Below are 22,803 nucleotides of genomic sequence, written 5' to 3'. Positions count from 1 at the left end.
ATAAATACTAATCTTCAAAACAAAACTGTGTTCAATCACCAAAGAATATATATATATATATATATATAAACAACTGGATTTTATTTCAGAAAATTAAAAGGAAGATAAAACAAAACACCCTTTAATTTTCTATGTATTCCAAAGATATAATATTTTTGCTGTTAAACTAAACATCACTGATTTATTCTTGTTTCTGCCGATTCCATTTCCCAGAACATACAGAAAAGTACAAATGATAAAATGCAAAGGACAAAAATAAACAATTAGTTAAGTAATTGAGAAAATCAGAAAAGACCAAACCTTTTGACAAAAGCAACAAAAACATATAATCATAAACCTATTAATGGAAACATAATCTAAAAATATATTTTTATGAAAGCAGAGAGAAAATATGTTCAAAAATGAAATAATGAATTTTAATAAATTAAACTGATTCAGCTAAGTTGCATCCAAACTTAAGAGCTATAAATAATTTTATTTTTATAGAAATTTAACAATAACATTATAAATATTTATTTACGTTGATGTTTATCTTTATCTATGTTTTGAGGAATTAGGGTTCAAGTTTTGTCGATGTGCTAAGTGCGGAATTGTTACTCCACTATGTAAATATTGATGTGTTACACTCTTTTTTCTTCGTTTAGGTATAAGAAAGTTTTTTAACGAGGTACATGTCAATATACTCAAATTGTATGATCGTTGCTATATTATAAATCGTACTTCTTAAAATTATATATTTATTAGTTTCAGAGTTATATAATACATCAACTAATTATGATTATAATTATAAAAATTGAAAGAGTCTTTCTACACAAACACAACAACTCTCTTTCTTTATTCTCATATTTCTTCTTCTTCGTTTCGTTCTTTCATATTTCACAATACTTACCGCACTAATCATTTGTTAAAACATTTTTTATATACAATAATCATTTTGTTAAAATATTTTTGTAAATGTATAATTTTATATAAAATATTTTCATTCACCCTTATTATAGCTATTATAAAGATTAATTTTAATTTAATTTTAATTCAATTATATTTTATAATAATTGTTTTTTGGCATTGATTTGCAACCTCAATTGATTCTTTTCATGAGGATACATTCAATTCAAACAACAATGAAAATAGTTGAACAATATATTACAAGGAGATAAACTTGAAGAAAAAAAAGCAAGATAAGATATTTACTTGTATACATAGGCAAGACAATATCGTGACTCGGGCTCCATTCAAAAGAGGGGAAAAAAGAAATAGAGAGAGAGAGAGAGAGAATTCTCCCTCAATGATAAATACTTGAACATGAGGATCGTACCTCAATTGATTCTTTTCATGAGGATCGTACCTTCAATTCAAGTAATATTGAAAATAGTGAATTCAGGGACAATATATTACAAGGAGATAAACTTGAAGAAAAAGTAAGATAAGATATTTACTTGTATACATGGGCAAGACAATATCGTAACTCGGGCTCCCTTCAAAAGAGGGGAAAAAAGAAATAGGGAGAGAGAATTCTCCCTCAATGATAAATACTTGAACCTGTGACATTCAAACGAGAACTCATCTTTTGTCATAACAAATTAAAAATATTTTATTTGATAATTACGACACTTGTCGCATGGTGTGCTTTTTGTAATAAATGTTTTAAATTTAAGTCTGTGAGCGTGTAGTAATGATTATGATGCTTTATCTTTATGTCGATGCAATCGGATCGAGCAGAGTTGCTTGCTCAAGTAAGAGCCTTGAATGTTGATTTTGACCAATTCAAGGATATTTTAGGTGAGAAAAAGAAGGAAATAGAGCCGCTGCAGCATGCTTTAGGCAAGCTTCGCACTAATAACAATGCTTTTGGTTGCCTAAGCTCATCCGAGGAAGAGCTCAATGCCGTCGCATGTTGCTCCTAACTGTTTCGAGAATTCGCCAATTGTTTTCTGCCACAGTCACTTAATGGAATCGAAGAACTACAGATCCAATGCTTGTAATATTGCATTCAGAACGAAAGCATCCCATCGGTCGAGGAAAACAACTTCTTAGAGAAGTAAAACGACTAGAGGGAACCAGGGAAACAATTATCACTAATGAGGCAATGAGAGCAAAGATTGAGGATTCATCCTATATTAATAAGACCTTCAACTTTATATTATTTGTTTTATTGTAGCTTCCGGGAGTTGATTTGAATGGAGAAAGGAAGCAGCAGCATGCTGTCCAGTCCAAGAAGAAACTAATTGTAAGGTATGGCTCATAAATATACCAGTAAAAGATTTAGGTGCTGCAAAGAAAATTATTGGAATGGAAATTTGCAGGGACAGAGACTCAAGGAGACTGTGGCTATCTCAACGGGGTTATGTTAAAAAAATGCTAGAAAGGTTTGCGATGAGCAGCGTAAAACCAGTTAGCACTCCATTGGCGAACCACTTTAAGCTCTCATCAGAACAGTGCCCTAAGACAGATAAGGAAGCTGAAGATATGGCAAAGGTTTCGTATTCTAATGTTGTTGGCTGCTTGATGTATGCAATAGTATGTACTCGTCCTGATTTAGCCCATGCTGTTAGTCAAGTTTGTAAGTACATGTCTAAACCTGGTAAGCAACATTGGGAAGCAGTCAAGTGGATCTTTCGATACTTAAAGGGTACTGTGGGACATGGAATTGTTTTTGGTAGTCAACGAGATAATCCTTTGGTTGTAGGATATGTGGATTCAGACTATGCAGGTGACTTGGATAATAGAAGATCTACGACAGGGTATGTTTTTACTCTTGGTGGAGGACCTATTATTGGAAGTCTACTGTTCAATCTGTAGTGACACTATCTACAACTGAAGCTGAGTACATGGCAGCGGCTGAAGCAGCAAAAGAAGCTTTATGGCTCACTGGTTTAGTGAAGGAGTTGGGTGTTCAGCAAGGTGGAGTTCAGCTGCTTTGCGACAATCAAAGTGCTATTCACTTAGCTAAGAATCAGGTATATCGTGCTAGAACTAAGCACATTGATGTACGTTTTCACAAGATCAGAGAGTTGATTGCATCTGAAGAGATTTTGTTTCAGAAGGTACACACTGATGAGAATGCCGCTGATATGTTCACCAAGCCAGTTACGACAGACAAGTTCAAGCATTGCTTGGACTTGTTGAATGTTTCAAGTTGTTAAAGAACTAAGGTAACCTAAACCTATGTGAATTGAATAAAATTTTCTAGCGCCGCCTAGGCACCGAGGACGTAAGCACATTGCCGAACCTCGTTAAAATTCTTGTGTTCTTTCGTTTACTTTGCCCGATTTATCAACACTAATTAAAGATAAACTGAATACAATCGATAAGAGGATCGACTATTTATAGGATGAGCTGAAAGATGTGACCGAGAAGAGGGACAAAGCTTATGAAGAAGTACGTTGTTTCTTTGCTTAAAACTAAAAACTTTGTTTCATGCATACACATGACCATATCCGGAACATTCATTTATACTTGAAGAGCTACTGTCACTACATGGAGGATTGACATGCATTATAGTCGAATTTCGAGCTTCATTATACGAGCTATTACTAGGGACTTGTTTTGATTACGATTATCTTTCGATTTTTCAGAATGTCTATTTTTTCCAGAGCTGTTCGCTCATAAACAAGCCCAAAATCGTGGCTGCCAAGAAAGATATAAAGGCACTTGAGGAGCTTGCAGCTGTCGAGGTACGTTGAGATTCATGTCCTTCGTATTCGGTTGGTTTCTCATCTCCTATACTGGTTTCAGATTGAGAGGTTTATGGCTGTCTGGAACGGGAACAAGGCCTTCAGGGATGACTATTTCTGTCATCCTTGGATAGTCGACAATTGAGCCGGGACGATCAGATAAGGAGTCCTGATGAGAAACCACTGGTTACACCAGAGGCACTTACAACTTTACAAACCAAAATAATTCCGAAAACCGAGTTCGAGACTACCAAAGGAATAAGCCAAATCCTCTTTTGAATGTGCAGCACAACATTTCGCACGTATACGCACAACAGAAATCTTGCTTAAATGAATTCAGAAATGTTGCTCGAGCACTCTCATGAACACCAAATCATACAATAGTTGTAAGAAGTGTTCATTAATTTTAGGCTTAAATGCATATTTCCCCATAACTATACCATTTTTACCTAGTTGTCCCTTAAAGTATTTTTCTGGACGTTTTGCCCCCTCAACTAAAAATCGATACCCCGTTTGTCCCAAATCATTAACACCGCTAAAAATAGAAAGAGAGAAGAAGAAACCGTGCAATTAAATTAGGTGACAAAATGGGGAAAACTTATATTTAGTGATTATTTTGAAAGGAAAATAATTAAGTGATAAAAACTTAAATTTAATGTTGTTAACGATTTAAAGTAAACAGAATAACGGTTTTTAGTTGAGGGATAAATTATCCCGAAAAATACTTTAAGATATAACTCGATAAAAATGATATAATTCAGGGAAAAAATATGCATTTAAACTTGAATATGTTCTCGCTTTAGATGGATTGTAATGCTTGATTATTCAAAAACAAATATTTTGGCTTTTGAGATTGGTGAAATCATCAATGCCGTTCTCTCTCATCGATCATCGTTATCCTTTTGTCCATCTGTCTAACACTCCACTTCTTTTTACCCCAAAGGGGGGATGCTGCTGGGGGCTGCCCATCGGGATCCGTCAGGCTCAAATTTCAACGGTTAATTAAAAAGAAAAGGAAATTTGAAACAAAAATTAAAGAAACTGTAAAGCGTAGCCCACTTACAATGGAATTTCAAACAATATGATGTCTTAAATGGTACCAATCATGATGATGATGAATATTTTTTTTACTTTATTTTAAAGTTCCGTCTTAATTAATTTATATCGTATATTTATTTTTTATGAACGAATCTCTTATTATAAATTTTTTATATATACAAATACTTAAATTTAATATCTATTTAAGTAATATCAAGTTGTTTACCACTTAAACGTTAATAATATTTGTTTTTATCTATAAGTTTTCAAATTATTTAATTAAATTTTCATTATTTCTTGTATGTTTTTGTTTTGTCCTCTTTTTATTAACCTGAGATAAGTATAAGATAATATTTATTCAAATATAACTCTAAATCATTTGACAATAAACGCACACATCCTATGCATTCCTACTTAAACGATTTTATAAAAATAATTGATTGAGCATGAATCGGAATTGTTGTTATTGTTGAGGACCCAGATTCGAACACCATAGATGTCAGGGGTGTGAGCGTTCAATATTGAAAGATTGAGAGTTATCTTCGAACTGATATTATCTTGTACTCGTAAATAATAATAATAATTATTATTATAACATAATATTTAAAATAATATTACTAAAATAGTCATTTAACTTAATTGATTAAACTAGCTCTTATTATAATGATTGAACTTTTGAACATTGAAAATAAGAAATAATAATAATAATAATAATTAATAAAAAAAAAGACAGCTATAGTGTCAGTAATGTTTAAAACTATTAATGAACCTTGTTTTGTCTTTCTTAACATGAATTAGAAGTGGTCCCTCTTCCCTTCCTCTCTTTTGTCTCCAATGTCCCTATTGGAGGAGACCTAGTCCTACATTATTAATTTTTAAATTTGATACTTAATTTTTTTTAATTGTCTAACCAGATTATTAAATGTGCTATAATTTCAAATATAAATGTATTCAGTTTATTGGTTAACACTAAAAGGTCGTTCGTATTTATTATACACTTTTCATCACTCAATTTTTATTGTTTTACTATTTTGGTCCTTTAACTTTAAAAAAGTAATTTTACAATTAGATTTTTCGATGTTAGAACATCTTCTTTCAAATCTCAAAGGTGAAAAGATGGAGGAGGAGGAGGAGATGTATAATATATAATGATTTCACGTTAATCAAACAATAAATACTGTAGATCAGAGTCGTTTTTCTCTTAGTTTTGAGTTGAATTTTGTTAGTTTTAAAGAGATTTTGAAAGAGAAATCTAAATTGATAGAGTGGTAGTTAATGATGAGATGAGTTCTTCAGTATTTCGAGTGTCGAAGAATATGTCAAAGAACGATGATTTTGATAACGACGTCACATAAGGGTGAAACTGTTAAAGGTTTTATGTGGAAATGATGAAATGGAAATAAATAAATAAAAAGGAAAAAATATATGGACTGCAATGGCTCCCATGTCAATATAATCAATCCACCTTACTCTGTTTTTTCAATTTAACGTCTGAGTGACTAAAATAAGAACAATTCAAAAATTTAAAATAAATTTTAAAATTTTAAAATAAAGTAACCAAAATGAAAATATGGTCAAAGTTAAGTGATGAAATCCACACTTTACCCATTTATTAAACAAGTACTATATCAAACGAAACATGAATATAATAATATTTAGTATATTTAAAATGTGACAATATATTAATTTCAATTTTATCTATAAACATTATTTTAATTAGCACCATTAGACACTAATTTTTTTTAAATATGCCTTTTTCATTATATATGTGTGTGTGGATTAATGCTTTGATTTCTGAAGATGGCTAAACAATTTTTTAAAAGGTAGTTTTGATCTAAATTTTGACTTTATAAAATATATGTTTTTTTTTGTTATATAAAGTTTAGGTCAAGGATGACTCCCTCAGTCCAGGTTCAGGACATACCTAAAACCCAATTATGATTTATATTAGAATTTACAGATTGTCCGGCAAAAGTGACGGTGGTAGAATTCGAACTTAACCTTAGAAGCTCGAATTCCTGAATCCCAACCCCTTGTGCCAACCCTCGTTGGCTAAAAAAGAATCTCATATCAACAATATTATTTTTAATCAATTATAAATTAGCCTAATGGGATAAGATATTATATCTCTTAACCAATTTTTTTATAAATAAAGTTTGGAGTCAACTCCATAATAAATTTCTACAGTACACGATCCGAATTATACGAGAAAACTACATACGATATTGTATTAATGGATTTCCTCTTCAACCTTGTTATATGATTAGTGCAAATTACGTCAACAAGAGTAAGTTGAAAGATTAAATGGAACTCCATCAAGGTAGTTCAATGGGAACAATTGACAATATTTGATTGGCTTGTTTCTTCAAACTTTCTTTCCACCAATTTCATTTGACCAACCCATAAATCAATTCTTGGTTTTCCTTGGTAAATATAGAGATTTGGAGGGCATTTCATAATTTGGAGGTCTCCTACGGAAGTTCCTCTCAATTTAGTGTTGGGGGAGAGCAGCCTACTATCTTATCTCCCCTTACCTCATTACATATGAGAACAAGTGACAACCATTTATAACATGAAAGGCCCGTACATTTAATGAATATAAACAAATAAATAAATAAATAAAATTGTGGTTAATATTTGCTTCATATTACATAATATACAACAACAATAAAATGGGGTAAGGAGGAGGTAAGATAATAGGTTATTCTCAACGCATGATTGATAACAGCTTCCGTAGAAGAACTCCAATCCTTATATTACATAATATAGTGGATGGTAATCCATTATTATCATTGTTGAGAGTGAATTAAAGAAAGCAAAACATTGTAGGGCCATGTAGCTTTGACTTACAATCATGTGATGTAAGTAATGGACAAATTCTCTTTATCAAAATTATCATTACTACTATTAATCTAACAAGGAAAAGGACATGAAAGTCAAGGTCTTCAATCAAAGTGTTCCATTTATTTATTCTTCTAGATCCCACCAAAACACCCCCACACACCAAGAATTTTTCCTCCCTTTGTTTCCCATGTAACCTTATTTCAAGCCCCATAATTTTAATTATCAAAGTCCTAATTGAAAAATTAAATTGAAAAATTAAATTAAAAATAGATTTAAATTTATTTAAATAATCACTTTTGAAATACAACATATATTAGATTTTGAGTTTAAATTTCAATACCCACGGTCCTTTTCCAGACAACATCCTTGTTAAAAGGGTAAATTATAACATTCGTCGCTCAACTTGCTTCTCTCTCTTAGTTTGGTCATTGACATTTAAAAATTTTCATTTTAATAACTAAGCTTTCAAATTACTCATATTTTGATCGCTCTCCTATGACATGAATTAGTTTAATATTATTTTTGTTATAATATTGCATATTTTATTAATTGTTAATGTAAATGTATTTTTAAAATAAAAAATATAATTATTTCAAACACCAAATTATACCCCTAATCACAAACCCTAATTCATACTTATTCAAATCACTAGTTCATCTCTAAGACCCGACGATAGAGTGGGTGTGAGGATCGTGATTTGGGGTTTGCATTTTAGGGGTTGGGTGTTGTGATTTTAGAGTTTATAAATGCCAATTTAGGATTCAGGTGATACAGTATGTGGTTTGGATGTTAGGATTTAGAGTATAGAGGTTGTAATTTGATGTTTAATGCAAATTAGGGTCTTGTGTTGTGATTTGAAGTTAATGGGTTACAATTTTGGGGGGGTTTTTGTTGTTATTTGGGATTAGGATTATAATTCAGGGTTTAGGGTTTGTGTATAGGGTTTAAGTTTGATTTGAGAGTTTTAATTTATTTTTTTTTCTATTCTAATCTTATATAATAATAATAATAATAATAATAATAATATATCAAATCACAAAACATTAATAAAATAAATCATAATGATCAAGATAGGAGTAATTTAAAATTTAATTAAATAACAAAAATAAGAATAAAAAATAATTAAGTGATGAATGATGTAGCATGTGGAAAATATGTTTCAAATTTCAATTCAACCCGTTTGGAATGGAAAATAGTTATAAATTAACAATATTTCTATACATAGAGATGTGATTCATTTATATAATATGAAACTTATTAATTTTATATTAAAATATAATTATTCGATAAAAATGAGGTAAATTATGTATTTAGTACCTAAATCATCAATTTTGATATATTTTAGTACTTAAACTTTCAATTTTGTTCAAAACATACCTAACGTTTAATTTTCGTTTCATTTTAGTACCCCCACCGTTAAAAATTTAACACGTTTAGTACCTAAACTATTAGTTTATGTCCGTTTTAGTATCTAAATTAACTTTCAATTTTTTCAAAACTTAACATTAAATTTTGAACAATATACTCAAATGAAATAAAAACTAAAGTTTTTAACGTTGAGGTACTAAAATGAAACAAAAATAAAAAATTTTAAGTCTAATTTTGAAATAAGAAATAAAAAATTAAGTACTAAAATAAATAAAAAATTATAGTTTACGTACGAAACCAAAAAAAAAATTTAGGGTAGAATCCTATCCCAACACATTTATAGGGATTTGGAATTGAAGAGGCCGGTTTCGTAGCCAAAAATTTGGGTATACTTTTGGGTGCGACGGTGCCTATAGGGGTGTGCAAAATTACTCGACTCGGATCTAAAAAAATCGGATAATTCTCTAAAAAAAATTATTCTGCCGGGTCGGGTACCCGGCCCGACATTTCCCAAGTTGGGCCCGGGTCACAAAATCTAATTTTTTTGGGTACCCGGTTACCCGAGTACCCGGTTAGTTTTTATTTTTTTTTATTTTATATATATAATTATATAAAATATAATGAATTATTTATATTATCGATAATTATATTTTGTATTTTGAACTTTTAAATTTTATGTTCGGATATTAGAGTATGTAATTCGAAGTTTCAAACATTTAAAATTATGTATATATATTTTTAAATTAATAATTTAAAAATAAAAAATTAAAAATCGGGTATCGGGTACCCGATTACCAGATATCCGTAACATCCGGATCGAGACACGGGTCAAAAAATCGTCGACCCGGAAGTTCCGGGTACCCGGATTTGCACACCCCTAGGTGCCAAGACAAAAAAGAAGACCGTGTTTTGCGGTCCCAACAAAGAGCCCTAAGCAAATATTAAATCAAAAGTAGGATTCCAAATAAATAAATAAGTTGGTACCATTCCAACATGAGGAAAAAAAAATCACCTAATTGATACCAAATTTTCAAAAAAAAAAAAAAACTTTAGTCGAGCCGGCCAAGCCCCTACGATTTTTTAACGATAATACGAATATTTCTATGCTTAATTTTTAATTTTTTTTATATTAATAAATATAATTATCATGATCATCCTCGTGAAATTGTTTGTGGTGGCATAATTGGGGTATGTTAGGCACTCCCCAATGTAGGAGTATAAAGATTTTGGTTTTGAAAAAGGAAAGGAAGAAGAAGAGGAATTGGATGCCCTTTTCACCAAGAAGCATGCTGTGTATTGTAATGGAACTTTGGTCCCCTACCCTTCATTTCCCACATGGTATACTTACACTTATTTTATCTACCCCATTATAATCCGAATTTGATTCTTTCCTTTTGTTTTAGGGTTTAAATCTATTTTTTTTATATGAATATAACTTTATACGTCCACCGTTAAGTTTTAAAATCAATCGTAAAATTAAAGATTTGAGGATGGTATCAAATCAATTAAGAAAATAAGTACGTTTTTACTTTATAATTGAAGTTCTTAACAGTCGAAATCAACTTTGATAAAGTCGTCAGCAGCTATCGTGGACTTTGCTTCAATTTTTTATTATACATATAGAGGATAAAATTGAAATAAAATTAAAAGTAAAAAGCTAAAATGAAATTTTATAAAGAACGACTATAATAAAATGATGAGAAAATAACCTCAGTGACTGAAAATGCCTTATAATATACGTGTTTGACCAATTTTTTTCGATTTGCCAAAATGACCAACAAAATCGCAATGCGATCTCTAAATCGCAACGCGATCTCCAGTATCGCAAATCAGTTTCCAGATTCGCGTTGCGATTTACATATTCGCATTGTGATTTTCCAAATTCGCGTTGCGATTTTAGAAAATTGCAATGCGAATATGTAAATCGCAACGCGATCTCCAGTATCGCAAATAAGTTTCCAGATTCGCAACGCGATTTTGACTATCGCAATGCGAATATGTAAATCGCAACGCGATTCTGACTATCGCAACGCGATAATACAAAATCGCAACGAGATTCTGACTATCGCAACGCGATAATACAAAATCGCAACGCGATAATACAGAATCGCAACGCGATTCTGACTATCGCAACTCGATAATACAAAATCGCAACGCGATTCTGACTATCGCAACGCGTTAATACAAAATCGCAACGACCACGAACCGACCCGACCCGAGACGGGACGGGACGGCGGTGCGCGAGAGTCCCCCTTGTTCTCTTCCACTCAACAAGGAAGTGAGAAAGTCAAGCCTTAAATACCCATTCCCAATAGTGTTTCCAATACTATGTGGGATTGAGCATTGCAAACACTTGTGAATCTTTTACATTATCGCAACACATTCTTTATTGTTTTAAACTAAGATCTTACAAATGGCTTGAGATTCTTTTACACTATCGCAACACATTCTTTATTGTTTCAAACTCCACGTGAATTTTGAATAGCTAAAATGTAAATTTATTTTGGATTTTTCACTATCGCAACACTTTTTCACTATCGCAACAACACGTTTTTCAAAATCTCTCAACACATTTTAATTATCGTAACACATTTTTCAAAATCGCATTGCGAATCTGAATATTCGCGTTGCGAATTTGGAAACTGAGTTGAAAAATTAGAGTCCGCGTTACGAATTTAAGATCGCATTGCGATTTTGTTAATCATTTTGACAAATCCAAAAAAAATTGGTCAAAATCGTATATTATAAGGCATTTTCAGTCGGTGTGATTATTTTTTCTAAAATGAATTGGCGAGTTCATGAAAGGCTCCTAACTTCTTTTAAGTTCATCTATAAATATTATTATTTTAGTTATTATTTTTATTTTTTATTTACAATTTTGATATTAAAATACATCAATAGTAATAATAATAATAATAACCCAATAATAGCGTCGGTAACTTGCGATGGTTTTGTTAAAATTATCTTTATCTATCGACGACTTTATCCAAATCTATTTTAGTCGATACGAATTATTAATATATTAAAATTTAAATACATAAATGCTTAATATGATAAAATAAATAAACAATTAAATAACATCTCAAAATATATGGTTGTGATTGATTCATTTTTTTCTAGAAAATATTTTTATATATCTTACTGTTAATTCCAACCTTCTATTTTTTACTCATCAAACATTCTAGATCTGTGTAAAACTAAAAGAGTTTTATGTTGTGTAACATGATCCTATCTAAGGATGGGCATGAGACCCGTACCCGACCCACCCCGATTGGGTCAGTCATGTTTTTTTCAATTTGATATTCGGTATGGTTCGGGTCGAATCTCGAGTGGATGAGTCATTGTTCTCGGATCGGGTCGGATGGACCAAAAAATCCGACCCGACCCAACCCAACCCAACCCATGCCCATCCCTAATCCTATCACTATATAAATTTTTAGATTTATTATTTAGAGTATTAAGATATATAAAGGAACAATCAATCTTCTTCCCTCACCCGGTGTAAAATTCCATCTGTTTCTTATTTTGTGATGTTGATTTATAACAAAAATCCATTGACATTCTTCCTATACTTTTGAAATAAAACAGATTCCACCTCCATTTTACAGTGAATATATTCTTATTTTTCACTGTTAATATCTGTCTTTGATTTCTCTCATATAATAATCCTAAAAATATGTAAAACTGAAAGAGTTTTACACATTGTAATTGGATCCTACCCATATACGCGTGTGTGTCTAATAATAATAAAATTATTAACTCACATTTAAATAGTTCGATAGAATTAACGTAAAAGAGCTTTCGAACTGAAAATACACACAGTAAAAATATAAAAGATAAAAAGTATAAAATTACGTTGATGAAATATTAACTTAAATGGTATTGTTTCTGTTATGTTGTTTACAAAGATGTGAATTCAAATGTGTTTAAATTTAGAGTTTTGAAGAGTTTAGATAAGTAGACGCTAAATAAAAATAAAATTAGAATACAAAACCTAAATCTGTAAGAAACATATAGTGAGAGGACCTTCTATACAATTTAGCCATTACAATTTACTAAAATTAAAAAAAAGGAAAGTTCTCATCATCTCCAATCCCATCAAGACAAGATTTAGTCATGGCTCTGAAGTCAATAATGCCCAATTCACATATATATTAATTTTTTTATTTATATCTCAAATAAATAAATATATTATTTCATAGAAATTCCATATTCTACCAATAACCCTTATCTTTTAAATAATCCCAAAACCCAATATCCGTTTTATTATTTAATAATAAATTAATTTTTCAAATTTAATAAAAAATAATAAAAATATATTTTTTGAAAATAATTCTAATGACATTGTCACAGCACAAGAAAACAAAAAATACATATAAACAAGCAAAGCAACCTTTCTGATATTCAACAGCAATCAATCCTTGTTTTTCACTTTTTTTTTTCTTTCTTTTCTCTTCAACCAAACAAACCCCAAGAAAATTTTCTCTTTAAGGGTGTTGGGGGAGAGAGAGAGAGAGAGAGAGATCACCCCCATCAATGGAGAATTCAACAAGGTTAGTTCAAGGGAATAACAAGAGCTTGAACTTCCCATCATCATCGTCTTCTTCATCTCCTTTGAACTCTCCGCATAGCAATGGAACCAACAACAACAGCAACAGCAATGGGGTTGTCCAAATTCACACCCCGCCTTTAACTCCGATCCCCATCTCCAGATCTGAGACAAACCCTTACCCAACAACCTTTGTGCAAGCTGACACAACTACTTTCAAACAGGTTGTCCAAATGCTCACCGGTTCATCGGAGACTCCTAAACAAGCTTCGTCGAAGCCTCCAACACAGCAGCATCAACATCATCATCATCATCAAGATCAAGGAATACCACCATCAAGATCATCTTTTCCCTTACCTCCCATGAAAACAAACTCACCCAAGAAACAAAATTTCAAGCTTTACGAGAGGAGGAACAGTAACCTGAAGAACAACCTCATGATGATCAACACTTTCCAGCCTTCTAGTGTTGCAAACAACGGCGGCGGCGGCGGTGCTTATTATTCGCCGAGGAATGCCGAGATCTTGTCTCCGAGCTTGCTTGATTTCCCAAAGCTAGCTCTTAGCCCGGTTACACCATTAAATGAAGATACTTTCAACAAATCTTCACCTTCATTAGGGAATTCATACGAGGAAGACAAAGCTATAGCCGAGAAAGGCTTTTATTTGCATCCATCGCCCATGTCGACTCCTAGAGACACCGAGCCTCAGCTCTTGCCACTCTTCCCGGTTACTTCTCCCAGAGTTTCAGGCTCTTCTTAAGGATTCAAAGAAGAAGAAGAAGAAAAATGATTATGTTAGTTTGAGAGTGATTTGTCAAGAAAATAAATATTAAGTTATAAGGATCTCTCTTCAATTGTATGATTTGATCTCCCTTTGTTTATGGTAATGCTCTTCCTTTTCACCATCTTCTTTCTCCATTTATTCTTGAATTTCCACCTGCTACTTCAAAACCACAACAATTACTACTAATCCTTTGTGTTTTGCATGTAATGAACATGACATTTTCCTTTAGTTTTGTTCTGATTTGTGGTTGTGGTATTGTGTTCCAGGCTTTAATGTAATCTTTTCAGCTGATACCATGAGCCCAAGTAAAACTTTTACATACTTGGGGTTATTACAGACATTATAGTTGTAAGAACACTGTCGTTTAAGAATAATGTTCAATCTCTTTCGGTGATAATTGAGTTTTATATATAGCAAAAGATCAGAAAGATGAGATATTTTTCTGCTGTTCAGAAGAAAAAAAAGTGACTGAGGTGTGAGCTGCAGAATGAAGACTTTTCTGGCAGGGTTTAATAATGGACATCATAGTGTGTTACAAGGACGTCTGTTTACGAGTCCAATTCATTGGTAAAAAATTGAAGTTTGGGTGCACTTTGTTTTTCAAAATGGCTGTCTCTGTAATGGGGTAAGGGAGCCCCCAGATTGAGAATAACTTTCGTAATATATTTCCGAATTATGAAATGCGACTCGATTGCGTGTACTGTGTAAGAGTGTGATTTGTCTTTGTAAAAACTCTGTTCATTTTCATTGGCCAAAAACTTTGCAGTTGTTAATCAGCAACAATATGACAGACAAGCTTTTCTATCATTAAAAATGGCCCACCACAACAAAGGAGAAAAAAAAGGATCAAACAAGATGTGACAATATTGGATCCTCTAATCTTACGTAGAAGGCAAGTAAATATATATATATATATATATACACATTGGAACTGAAATTATTACAAAGGTAATGTATTGCTGCTTTTGTGTTTTGTTTACCCTTTTTATTGGTCTTGCTGTCTACCACAATTCCTTAACTACAGACCCTTTTTCTTGGATTGCCTTTTTCTCAACTGCCCTAACCGGTTTTGGTCTGGTTTGATCCGTTTTAGCAGTAATGAAAAGAGCAGTTGAAGTTTGATAGTGGAGCATTTGTTTTTGGGTATCAAAGACACGAGGCAAAGGCTTTGTAAGAAACTGTGATGATTAAATGACCCACATGTCTTTAGCTTCTTTGAATATGGAAGGGCAGTCCTTTTCATTTAAATCCTATTTAGTATGCAATCATGAATGTTTGGGGTTCTCAATTTTCATCCTCCCCCCCCCCCTCCCCTCTTTCACTCCACACACACACACACATATCTATTAATGCAATCCTTTTCTTGCCTTGGATACATCAGTTAGCAGAGTTCTTAAGAAATGGGAACATACTCAGCATGCTAAAGTGGAAAAATTCAAACTTTTCTTATGATTATGATTGAAATTGAACAGAAAATGTGTAGCGTTTTTACCTTTTTCCCTTCTAAAAGTTTATTTACTTTGTCATTGCTCGGAATGAGGAGTGAGAGCCGAATATATATATATATGTTTACTTTTTTTAAAAAACTATTTGTTCTATTTGAATATGCATTAAATACGAATATTTTAAAATAATAATAAAATAAAGAATTGAAATAATATAATTTGTAATCCCAACAGGTTTTTAGTCGGGCTAATTTCGGGTTATAGGCCTGTAAACGAACCGAACGCACACGAACAGAGGTATGTTTATGTACGTTCATTTAATAAATAAACGAACACGGACATAAACAAACAAACACAAATTTGTTCATGTTTTCATTAAGGAATATAGTTTGTTCATGTTCGTCCATTTAAATGATAAACGAACACAAACGAACGAACATAAACAAACACAAACGAACAAACATAAACGAACATAATAAATGAACATAAACAAACACAATAAACGTACATAAACGAACAACACAAACATAAAAAAAATAAACTTATTCGAACAAACAAATGAATGTAAAAAACAAAAGTAAACAACAAGAATAACAACTTAAAATTCATTAATATAACCCGGAACTTTAGAGTTAATTTGTTCGAATACGACAAAAACATACATAAATCATAAATAAGCTATATGAACATAATAATGTCTTAAAGTTAATTTGTTCAACAAAACAATCTTCTTGAAATCCAAATAACTTCAATAATCATCGAAACATATTCAACTTGCCATCTGTTCGAACATAAATGAACGTACATAAACGAACATATAATCGAACGTAAATGAACGAACGAGCCCTTTGTTCATGTTCGTTCATTTAATTAAACAAACGCAAAAATCTTGTTCATGTTCATTCATTTAATAAATAAACGAACATAAACGAACTTCCCACCACACGGTTCATGAACAGTTCGCTGAACGTTCAATTCATTTACAGGTCTATCTGATTAGCTATTTCTAGGCTAGTTTCTATACTTTTAGCTTTTGCTCTCTGAAAGCTAATTTTTCCTTGAAATGGCCTTTGAGTAAGGAAAAAAAAGTACGCAAAAATCAAACAAAATATTTATTAATTTTTGGTTGCCCTCCGGATTTCAAAGATTCGCCTTAACTAATCAAGATCGACCCGCGTCACACACCTAATTTTGGTGGGTGAGTTTCCCAACAGAGATTTTCTACATACACAAGAACTCGAATTTGAAACATTGCTTAAACGATATTAAACTGCTTATTCACCTGTTGGTAAACAAATTATTTATTTGATAAAGGACATATGCAAAAAAAAAAACAGACATGTAAAGATATTTCCTCCTTAAGTTTGTACAGAAAATAACATTTATAAAAATGGTAATGAAAACTGTTTTGTCCACTGAACTTCATTATATATGTGTGCATGCATGCAATTTCAACCACCTCATTAGTCATTGGTTTCCTGCTTTTTATTGCAAAGCCGAACCAAATGTTCAAAAGCTGCGTTCGATGCTGGTTTATCTGTCGAAAGATTTTTGTGTTGTCATCAAATCATCAGTCGACGCTTAGTCTCGGATTCGAACATCTCCCGACATAGTAAATTCACTATTTTTTTAACATTCATGAGATCATGTGTTTCACAGCAGACACCTAGGGTTCATCATCTGGGAATGTGAAACAAATCCTCTCTGTTTGAGACAATATTGTACCAGCAAACTTATTATGGCATAAAATGTACACTTGAATGTCTGAAAACATTAGTCGTCTTTCCCAGGATCGATATTATTCCCATTACTCAGAATGAAAGCACAGACAGAAACTTGCAGAAAACCAAGATTTATTGCACTTGAAAGTGATTTATTGCGTGTTCGAACTGCAACAGTTGATATTATTGCAGAAGTACGAAAGTTCTACTAGATCTCAAAGAAAGAGTTGATGGTCTTGAACTCATGGTTATCGGGAAGAGGACCATTCCCCGGCCGGATAGAAATTATAGCCTCCAAACCTACGACATGGATAATCATTAATATATTAATAAACAACGAATAAATTGCCTTCATTTTATAGTTTAACACTGAGATCGGAAACTGATCTACAGAACAACCAAACTTTCAAGGTACATGTTCCGTCGACATCTTATGCAAGGAAGTGCAGAGAAATTTACTATATTTTTGTTATGGTAAGTGGTCGTGTATCGAATTGGAATGGTTCGGATTCTCTTCTAATAGTGTGGCATATTTAAGAGGAAATAAAAACAAACAGACAAACCAACAACAAAGAAAGGAACATGGAAAATAGTTTCATTTATTTTGGAGTAAAAGTTTATAAACTGAACCAGGAAGCAAACAGGGTCTCAGAATATGGCCATAGAGAAAAACAAGAAATGAAGTGGAACCCATGATTTTTGTAATCTGGCATTCACTGTTGAAAAGAAAAAAAGAAAAAAAAAAGAGCAGTACAATACCTGCAGCTTTTGCAGCAATGGCTTCTTGATAGATATCGGTCAGAAATAGTATCTCAGATGGCTTGTCAACACCCAAGGTCTCGGTTATTTCAAAGTAACTGCGTATTTCTCTCTTGTTTCTGCAAGCAAGGGAAGGCAAAATAAAGTGTTACCTTGAATTAGAATTGAGTGATAAGAACAGAAGCAACTACGAAAAGTTGTGAATTTACCCGACTGCGGTGTCGAAATATCCAGATAAATACTTTCTCAAATCGCCAAATTTTGTATTTCCAAAGAGAAGCCTCTGAGCCAATCTGCTACCACTGGAATATATGTATACCTGTGGTGAAAAGTGGAAGCAATGATTAACATTGATATTGAACTTCATGTAAATATTCAAGATGTAAGGCACATTGCACTCCCAATGAGAGAACCCAAGCTCGAATCTTGGAGACGACATTGTTGGGAGGGGCAAACATGAACCCTCAGCATGGACTGTAAAACAGATATGAAAGATACCAAAAAAGAAACTTGCACTTGGGTCTAGATCAGGTCCAAAGGTCCAAATGGACATCTATCAACTAAGAAAATAGTATTTACAAGCGGCATAATGAGTAGGCTTTACAAATATGGAATCTGGAACTTCATTCAGAAAATTAACTCAAGTAAATGAAATATGCAAGATACCTTCACACCCGAAGCATGCCACTTTTCAAGAGCTTCTGGTACATCATCGAAAACTATGCCTTTGAGTTCATTGTTCTCGAATCCAGTTCGCCATATATGGCCCTATTTTGCTTTATATATTAGCTCTATCCCAAGAGTAAGATTTTAAAATGTATTTTCTTTGAATTCATTTTTCTTACTTGCAATTGCTTCAAGGCAGTGATTTTTCGATCAGCTTTTATCATTGCTTCCACATTAGCAACCAAAGCTGCAATCACCTCCTCTTTTCCTGAATCCTCTGAGGGGATAGGTACAGCGCCAATAACACCTTGCTTCAAGTCATCTTCAACCTGCACAAACCCCATTATGTATTCAATATAGACATCTAATTTAGGACTCAATATCAAGTTCTTTGGTCGCCCTAATATCCATGGCAGCTTAGCTCTTAAATTCGGTTCTTTCCTATAAAATGTTAAGAATAATTTCTTCAAGAAAGCAAAGCTGAAAGATTGTATCATGATGACAGCATAATATTATAAGAGGTTCTAAGGTCAAAAGAAAAATCTTACCTGAGAACGTAATAACTTGATATCCTCTTGGGTTTCAGCACTAGCATAAGTTGCGGATAAATGTCTCCCGACATTGTTTTGGGCATAAGGAAAGAGAACGTCCGTTACAAATGAAATAGGAGTAGTTGTTCCTTCAATGTCAAGGACAATGCAACGCTGCAACAGAACAAACCGTAAACGAGTGTGTATTTCTGACGAATGAATGTAACAATCTTCTTGTTCAGCAATGAAAAAATCAGAGTATACCAGTACGTCGTTCATCCATTCAAGTTAAAAGACACGGTTCCTCATATGAAAATTTTTACGAGAGGGGACATGCTATCATGAAAAAATCCAGAATTTAACAAACTGAAGGGAAAATATGTAAAATTCTTACTGGCAATGACTTCAAGTTACAATTTGAATCCATCGTCCTAGCCTTTTTGGAAACATTACAATCGACACCTGGAACTCTATCACTCCGAATGGGGCCATGATCTGGAGTAGACCAGTCAAAGCCTAGTTGATGTAATTTAATAGCAGCATCAAATAGGTAGTGGTAACATTCAGCCTGAAATAGTAAGAAACAAAATATGACCGATGCAACATGTAAGAATCTCTATCTTACAAGGGAGGAGCATCAACTTTTAATGGAGGTTTTACTTTTAATTCATATTCATACGAAAACACTTTTGACATTTTTTAGCAGCAGTAAAGCCCATGAGAGAGAGGCTCTAGATACACTTTCCGAAATTTCCCCAGTTGGAGCTCAAATATATACATAAGTTTAATGAACCTGAGTTTTAGCGCTGATCCACGAGTCTCCCCATACATATATGCCTTGATTGCGCACAAGCACAGCTGTTGTTTTAGGATAGGCTTCAATCTGAAAAAAATGAAGCAGACTTCAATTGAGTGAAAGCAATGTTATGCATGGATAAATTTGATTGAAATAAACTGCAATGAAGCGTAGACAATATGTTCACATTAGCCAAACGGTCCTCGTTGATATAGAATATTTGATAATCTCGTTCAGCTACATGAACATTTTATGATCATCACAAAACCCGTCTCATAATCTATCTATTAACAAGATTAATGCAAACGAAACGTACAGCTTTGGCGAGCGAATCCGTTAGCTCGTTTTCATAGGCTGTGTTCTCGATTATTGGGATCACAAGTTCATCATAGTAACCATGTCCTTGGATTCCTTTTATCATTTCCATATGAGTGATCTGCAAACATCCAAAAGAGAAAAAGTAAATCAATCACTAAAAGAACACAGATGTCTAGCAGTAAAAATGGAAAAGGTGAGAGAAATAGCACGAAACACACTCTAGAATAATATTACAGGCAACAATAACTTACACGAAATTCTTTCGAATGTGGATCAATCATTGTTGCAAGACAGGATTCTATTCCATGACTGTGGATAACAGCCCCGGCATTACGCATATGATATGCCTGAATTATGAGGCAGAAAGAAAATTAAATATAAATACAGAACTCAAAACATAAAAAGTGAGGCGGCATGCTGTTAAATGCTGATTCAGTTACATCTGTCATAGATAATTCATCAACATAATCCTCACAAATTAAACATTTATAACATGGTGACAAATTGCGGTACTACTTTGACTCCTTAACTAAACCAAGTAATCAGAGGCTAACCTTTGGTAAAAGAATAAATAAAACTATGTAGTTAACCAGCTTTAGAATGCATCGGATGAAGTAACAAAGAGGATTCGCATTTACAAATGTAAACTTTAAAAAATTTAGCTGCAACAAGTGCCAGAATACACATCAATTGATCATAATTGGGTACAAGTTTCGTGTGCATAACTTAACTTTACACCCTCCACTAATTGTAAGTATGATAGGATCAAGGGCGTCTAAACTAGATAAGAACCAAATCTTCCGGTTATTGATTTGCAACAGGGATCTTTAATCAATTTTTGCACAAAAGCAAACAACACATGGCTATGTTACGATTTCAATCCAACAGTAATTTCTTTCGTATGGTTTTCAACAAAAACACAGATGATAATTACCTTCATAAAAAGAGGAGCACAATCGGAACACTTAGGAGGCTTATGAGGGTACGGCTTTGGAGAAGGTGAAGATATTATAGCCCCATCCCCTGATAATACATACATGTCCTCCGGTTCCATCCTCTCCTTTTGGACACCTATCAAAGCACCAAGTCACAAATCCATAATTAAGCTATATCGTAGGAGAGAATACGAACAGTAACTTTTAAACAACAATATTCCAGTAATCAGAAGAATGCAAATATGCAATTGGAGATGAATGATACTATAAGGAGAACAGATTGTAAATGAAAGACAAGTTCTATCTATAAGATATCAGACTGTAAATTCTTACTGGAAAAACAAAGATTTTGGAAGATAACTAGACTCGTATGGACTAAAATCAATATTCAGACTCATTTAGGCATGAAAAGCAAACACCAAGTAGCCAAAAAGGCCATAAAAAAGTGGAAGTTTGAGGTAGATTTACCATATCCCAAATATCAGAGTCAGTCATGCTTGAATAATTAATTTCCAAAAGCGTGTAAAGAAAACAAATAAGTGGGCTAATCAGCAAACAGCTAGATTATTAAACCCTATTGATTACCAATAAAAAGCACAAATTTTGAGCTAAAATAACAAAACCAGAAATTAAAAATTTAAAAATAGTTAATTCAGCTACAATAACATGAACAAAAGATCAAGCTGCCCAAATTAACCATTAAAAAGACAGAGCTTTAAGCTTTCAAAACAAATACTCAGGACCGAGAACAAAGAAAATCTTGTAAAGAAACTAATACTTAAGCTACAAAAACATTGATCCAGCTATCTAAGACCCCAAACTAATTAAAATGTTTAAAACACAGATTTGAGTTTCAATACCAAATATTCAGAAATCAAAAGAACATCCAAAAAAAGATGATTGATTGATGATTAAGGAATAGTTACCAGAAGGGGACATGAGGATGAGTTGCTGAGGCTTAGCGATAGAACTATCGTGGACCTTCATGGTGATGCTGCCACCTGTTCCGGATACCCATCCAAGGGTATAAAACTGGCGGCAAAGCTCAGATATCAAAGATCTCGCCTCCTTCATTGCTTGGCTATCTAAATAAGCTTGTGAAACACTCCCCATTTCAGAGCCTACGTTTACTACAGCCATCGCAAAAACAAGGGAGAGAAAAACCCTCTTTGCGTCTGTACATATAACAAGAAAAAAGGCAAGAGTTTTGCGGGTGCTTTAAATTATGCCCTCTAAAGAACAAAACTTCGGGTGTAATTTCTTTCCCACTCGATCTCTGTTCAGAAGTGGGGCATGACAGTTACTGTTGGACATGTTTTGGTTTGATTCGTTTAAGGTAAGAGTGAATATAAGAAATTTCACATACACAATTTAT

General features: G+C 32.9%; 2 protein-coding genes across 2 annotated transcripts; one reads left to right on the top strand and one right to left on the bottom strand.

The window, feature by feature from the left end:
- The first annotated feature begins 13,325 nt into the window (after window positions 1–13,325).
- Window positions 13,326–14,379, top strand: LOC120114165 (VQ motif-containing protein 19-like). Its single transcript, XM_039135158.1, has one exon. The coding sequence runs from the start codon at window positions 13,461–13,463 to the stop codon at window positions 14,232–14,234; it is 774 nt and encodes a 257-aa protein (XP_038991089.1). The 5' UTR covers window positions 13,326–13,460; the 3' UTR covers window positions 14,235–14,379.
- Window positions 14,380–17,488: 3,109 nt separating this feature from the next.
- LOC120114156 (probable bifunctional methylthioribulose-1-phosphate dehydratase/enolase-phosphatase E1) lies at window positions 17,489–22,635 on the bottom strand. The gene is made up of 12 exons (XM_039135149.1): window positions 22,355–22,635; window positions 21,428–21,564; window positions 20,745–20,840; window positions 20,492–20,611; window positions 20,173–20,262; window positions 19,774–19,947; window positions 19,398–19,553; window positions 19,029–19,178; window positions 18,850–18,951; window positions 18,393–18,502; window positions 18,184–18,302; window positions 17,489–17,724 (listed from the first exon to the last, which is right to left on the bottom strand). Exons 1-12 carry the CDS (start codon window positions 22,566–22,568, stop codon window positions 17,633–17,635), a joined length of 1,560 nt encoding a protein of 519 aa, XP_038991080.1. The 5' UTR covers window positions 22,569–22,635; the 3' UTR covers window positions 17,489–17,632.
- Window positions 22,636–22,803: the final 168 nt, after the last annotated feature.

Source organism: Hibiscus syriacus, unplaced genomic scaffold, assembly GCF_006381635.1.
Source record: "Hibiscus syriacus cultivar Baekdansim isolate YM2019G1 unplaced genomic scaffold, ASM638163v2 tig00110220_pilon, whole genome shotgun sequence".
NCBI classification, from domain to species: Eukaryota; Viridiplantae; Streptophyta; class Magnoliopsida; order Malvales; family Malvaceae; genus Hibiscus; species Hibiscus syriacus.
Note: the sequence above shows the minus strand (reverse complement) of the source record. Positions and strands in the feature narration are given on the sequence as shown.

Excerpts from the sequence above, each read along its gene's own strand:
- LOC120114165 (XM_039135158.1), top strand. The coding sequence starts at position 13,461 with ATGGAGAATTCAACAAGGTTAGTTCAAGGGAATAACAAGAGCTTGAAC.
- LOC120114156 (XM_039135149.1), bottom strand. The coding sequence starts at position 22,568 with ATGGCTGTAGTAAACGTAGGCTCTGAAATGGGGAGTGTTTCACAAGCT. Across the intron at positions 19,948-20,172 it reads GGATCAGCGCTAAAACTCAG|GCTGAATGTTACCACTACCT; the intron begins GTTCATTAAACT and ends TTACTATTTCAG. Across the intron at positions 18,303-18,392 it reads TATTTCGACACCGCAGTCGG|AAACAAGAGAGAAATACGCA; the intron begins GTAAATTCACAA and ends CCTTGCTTGCAG.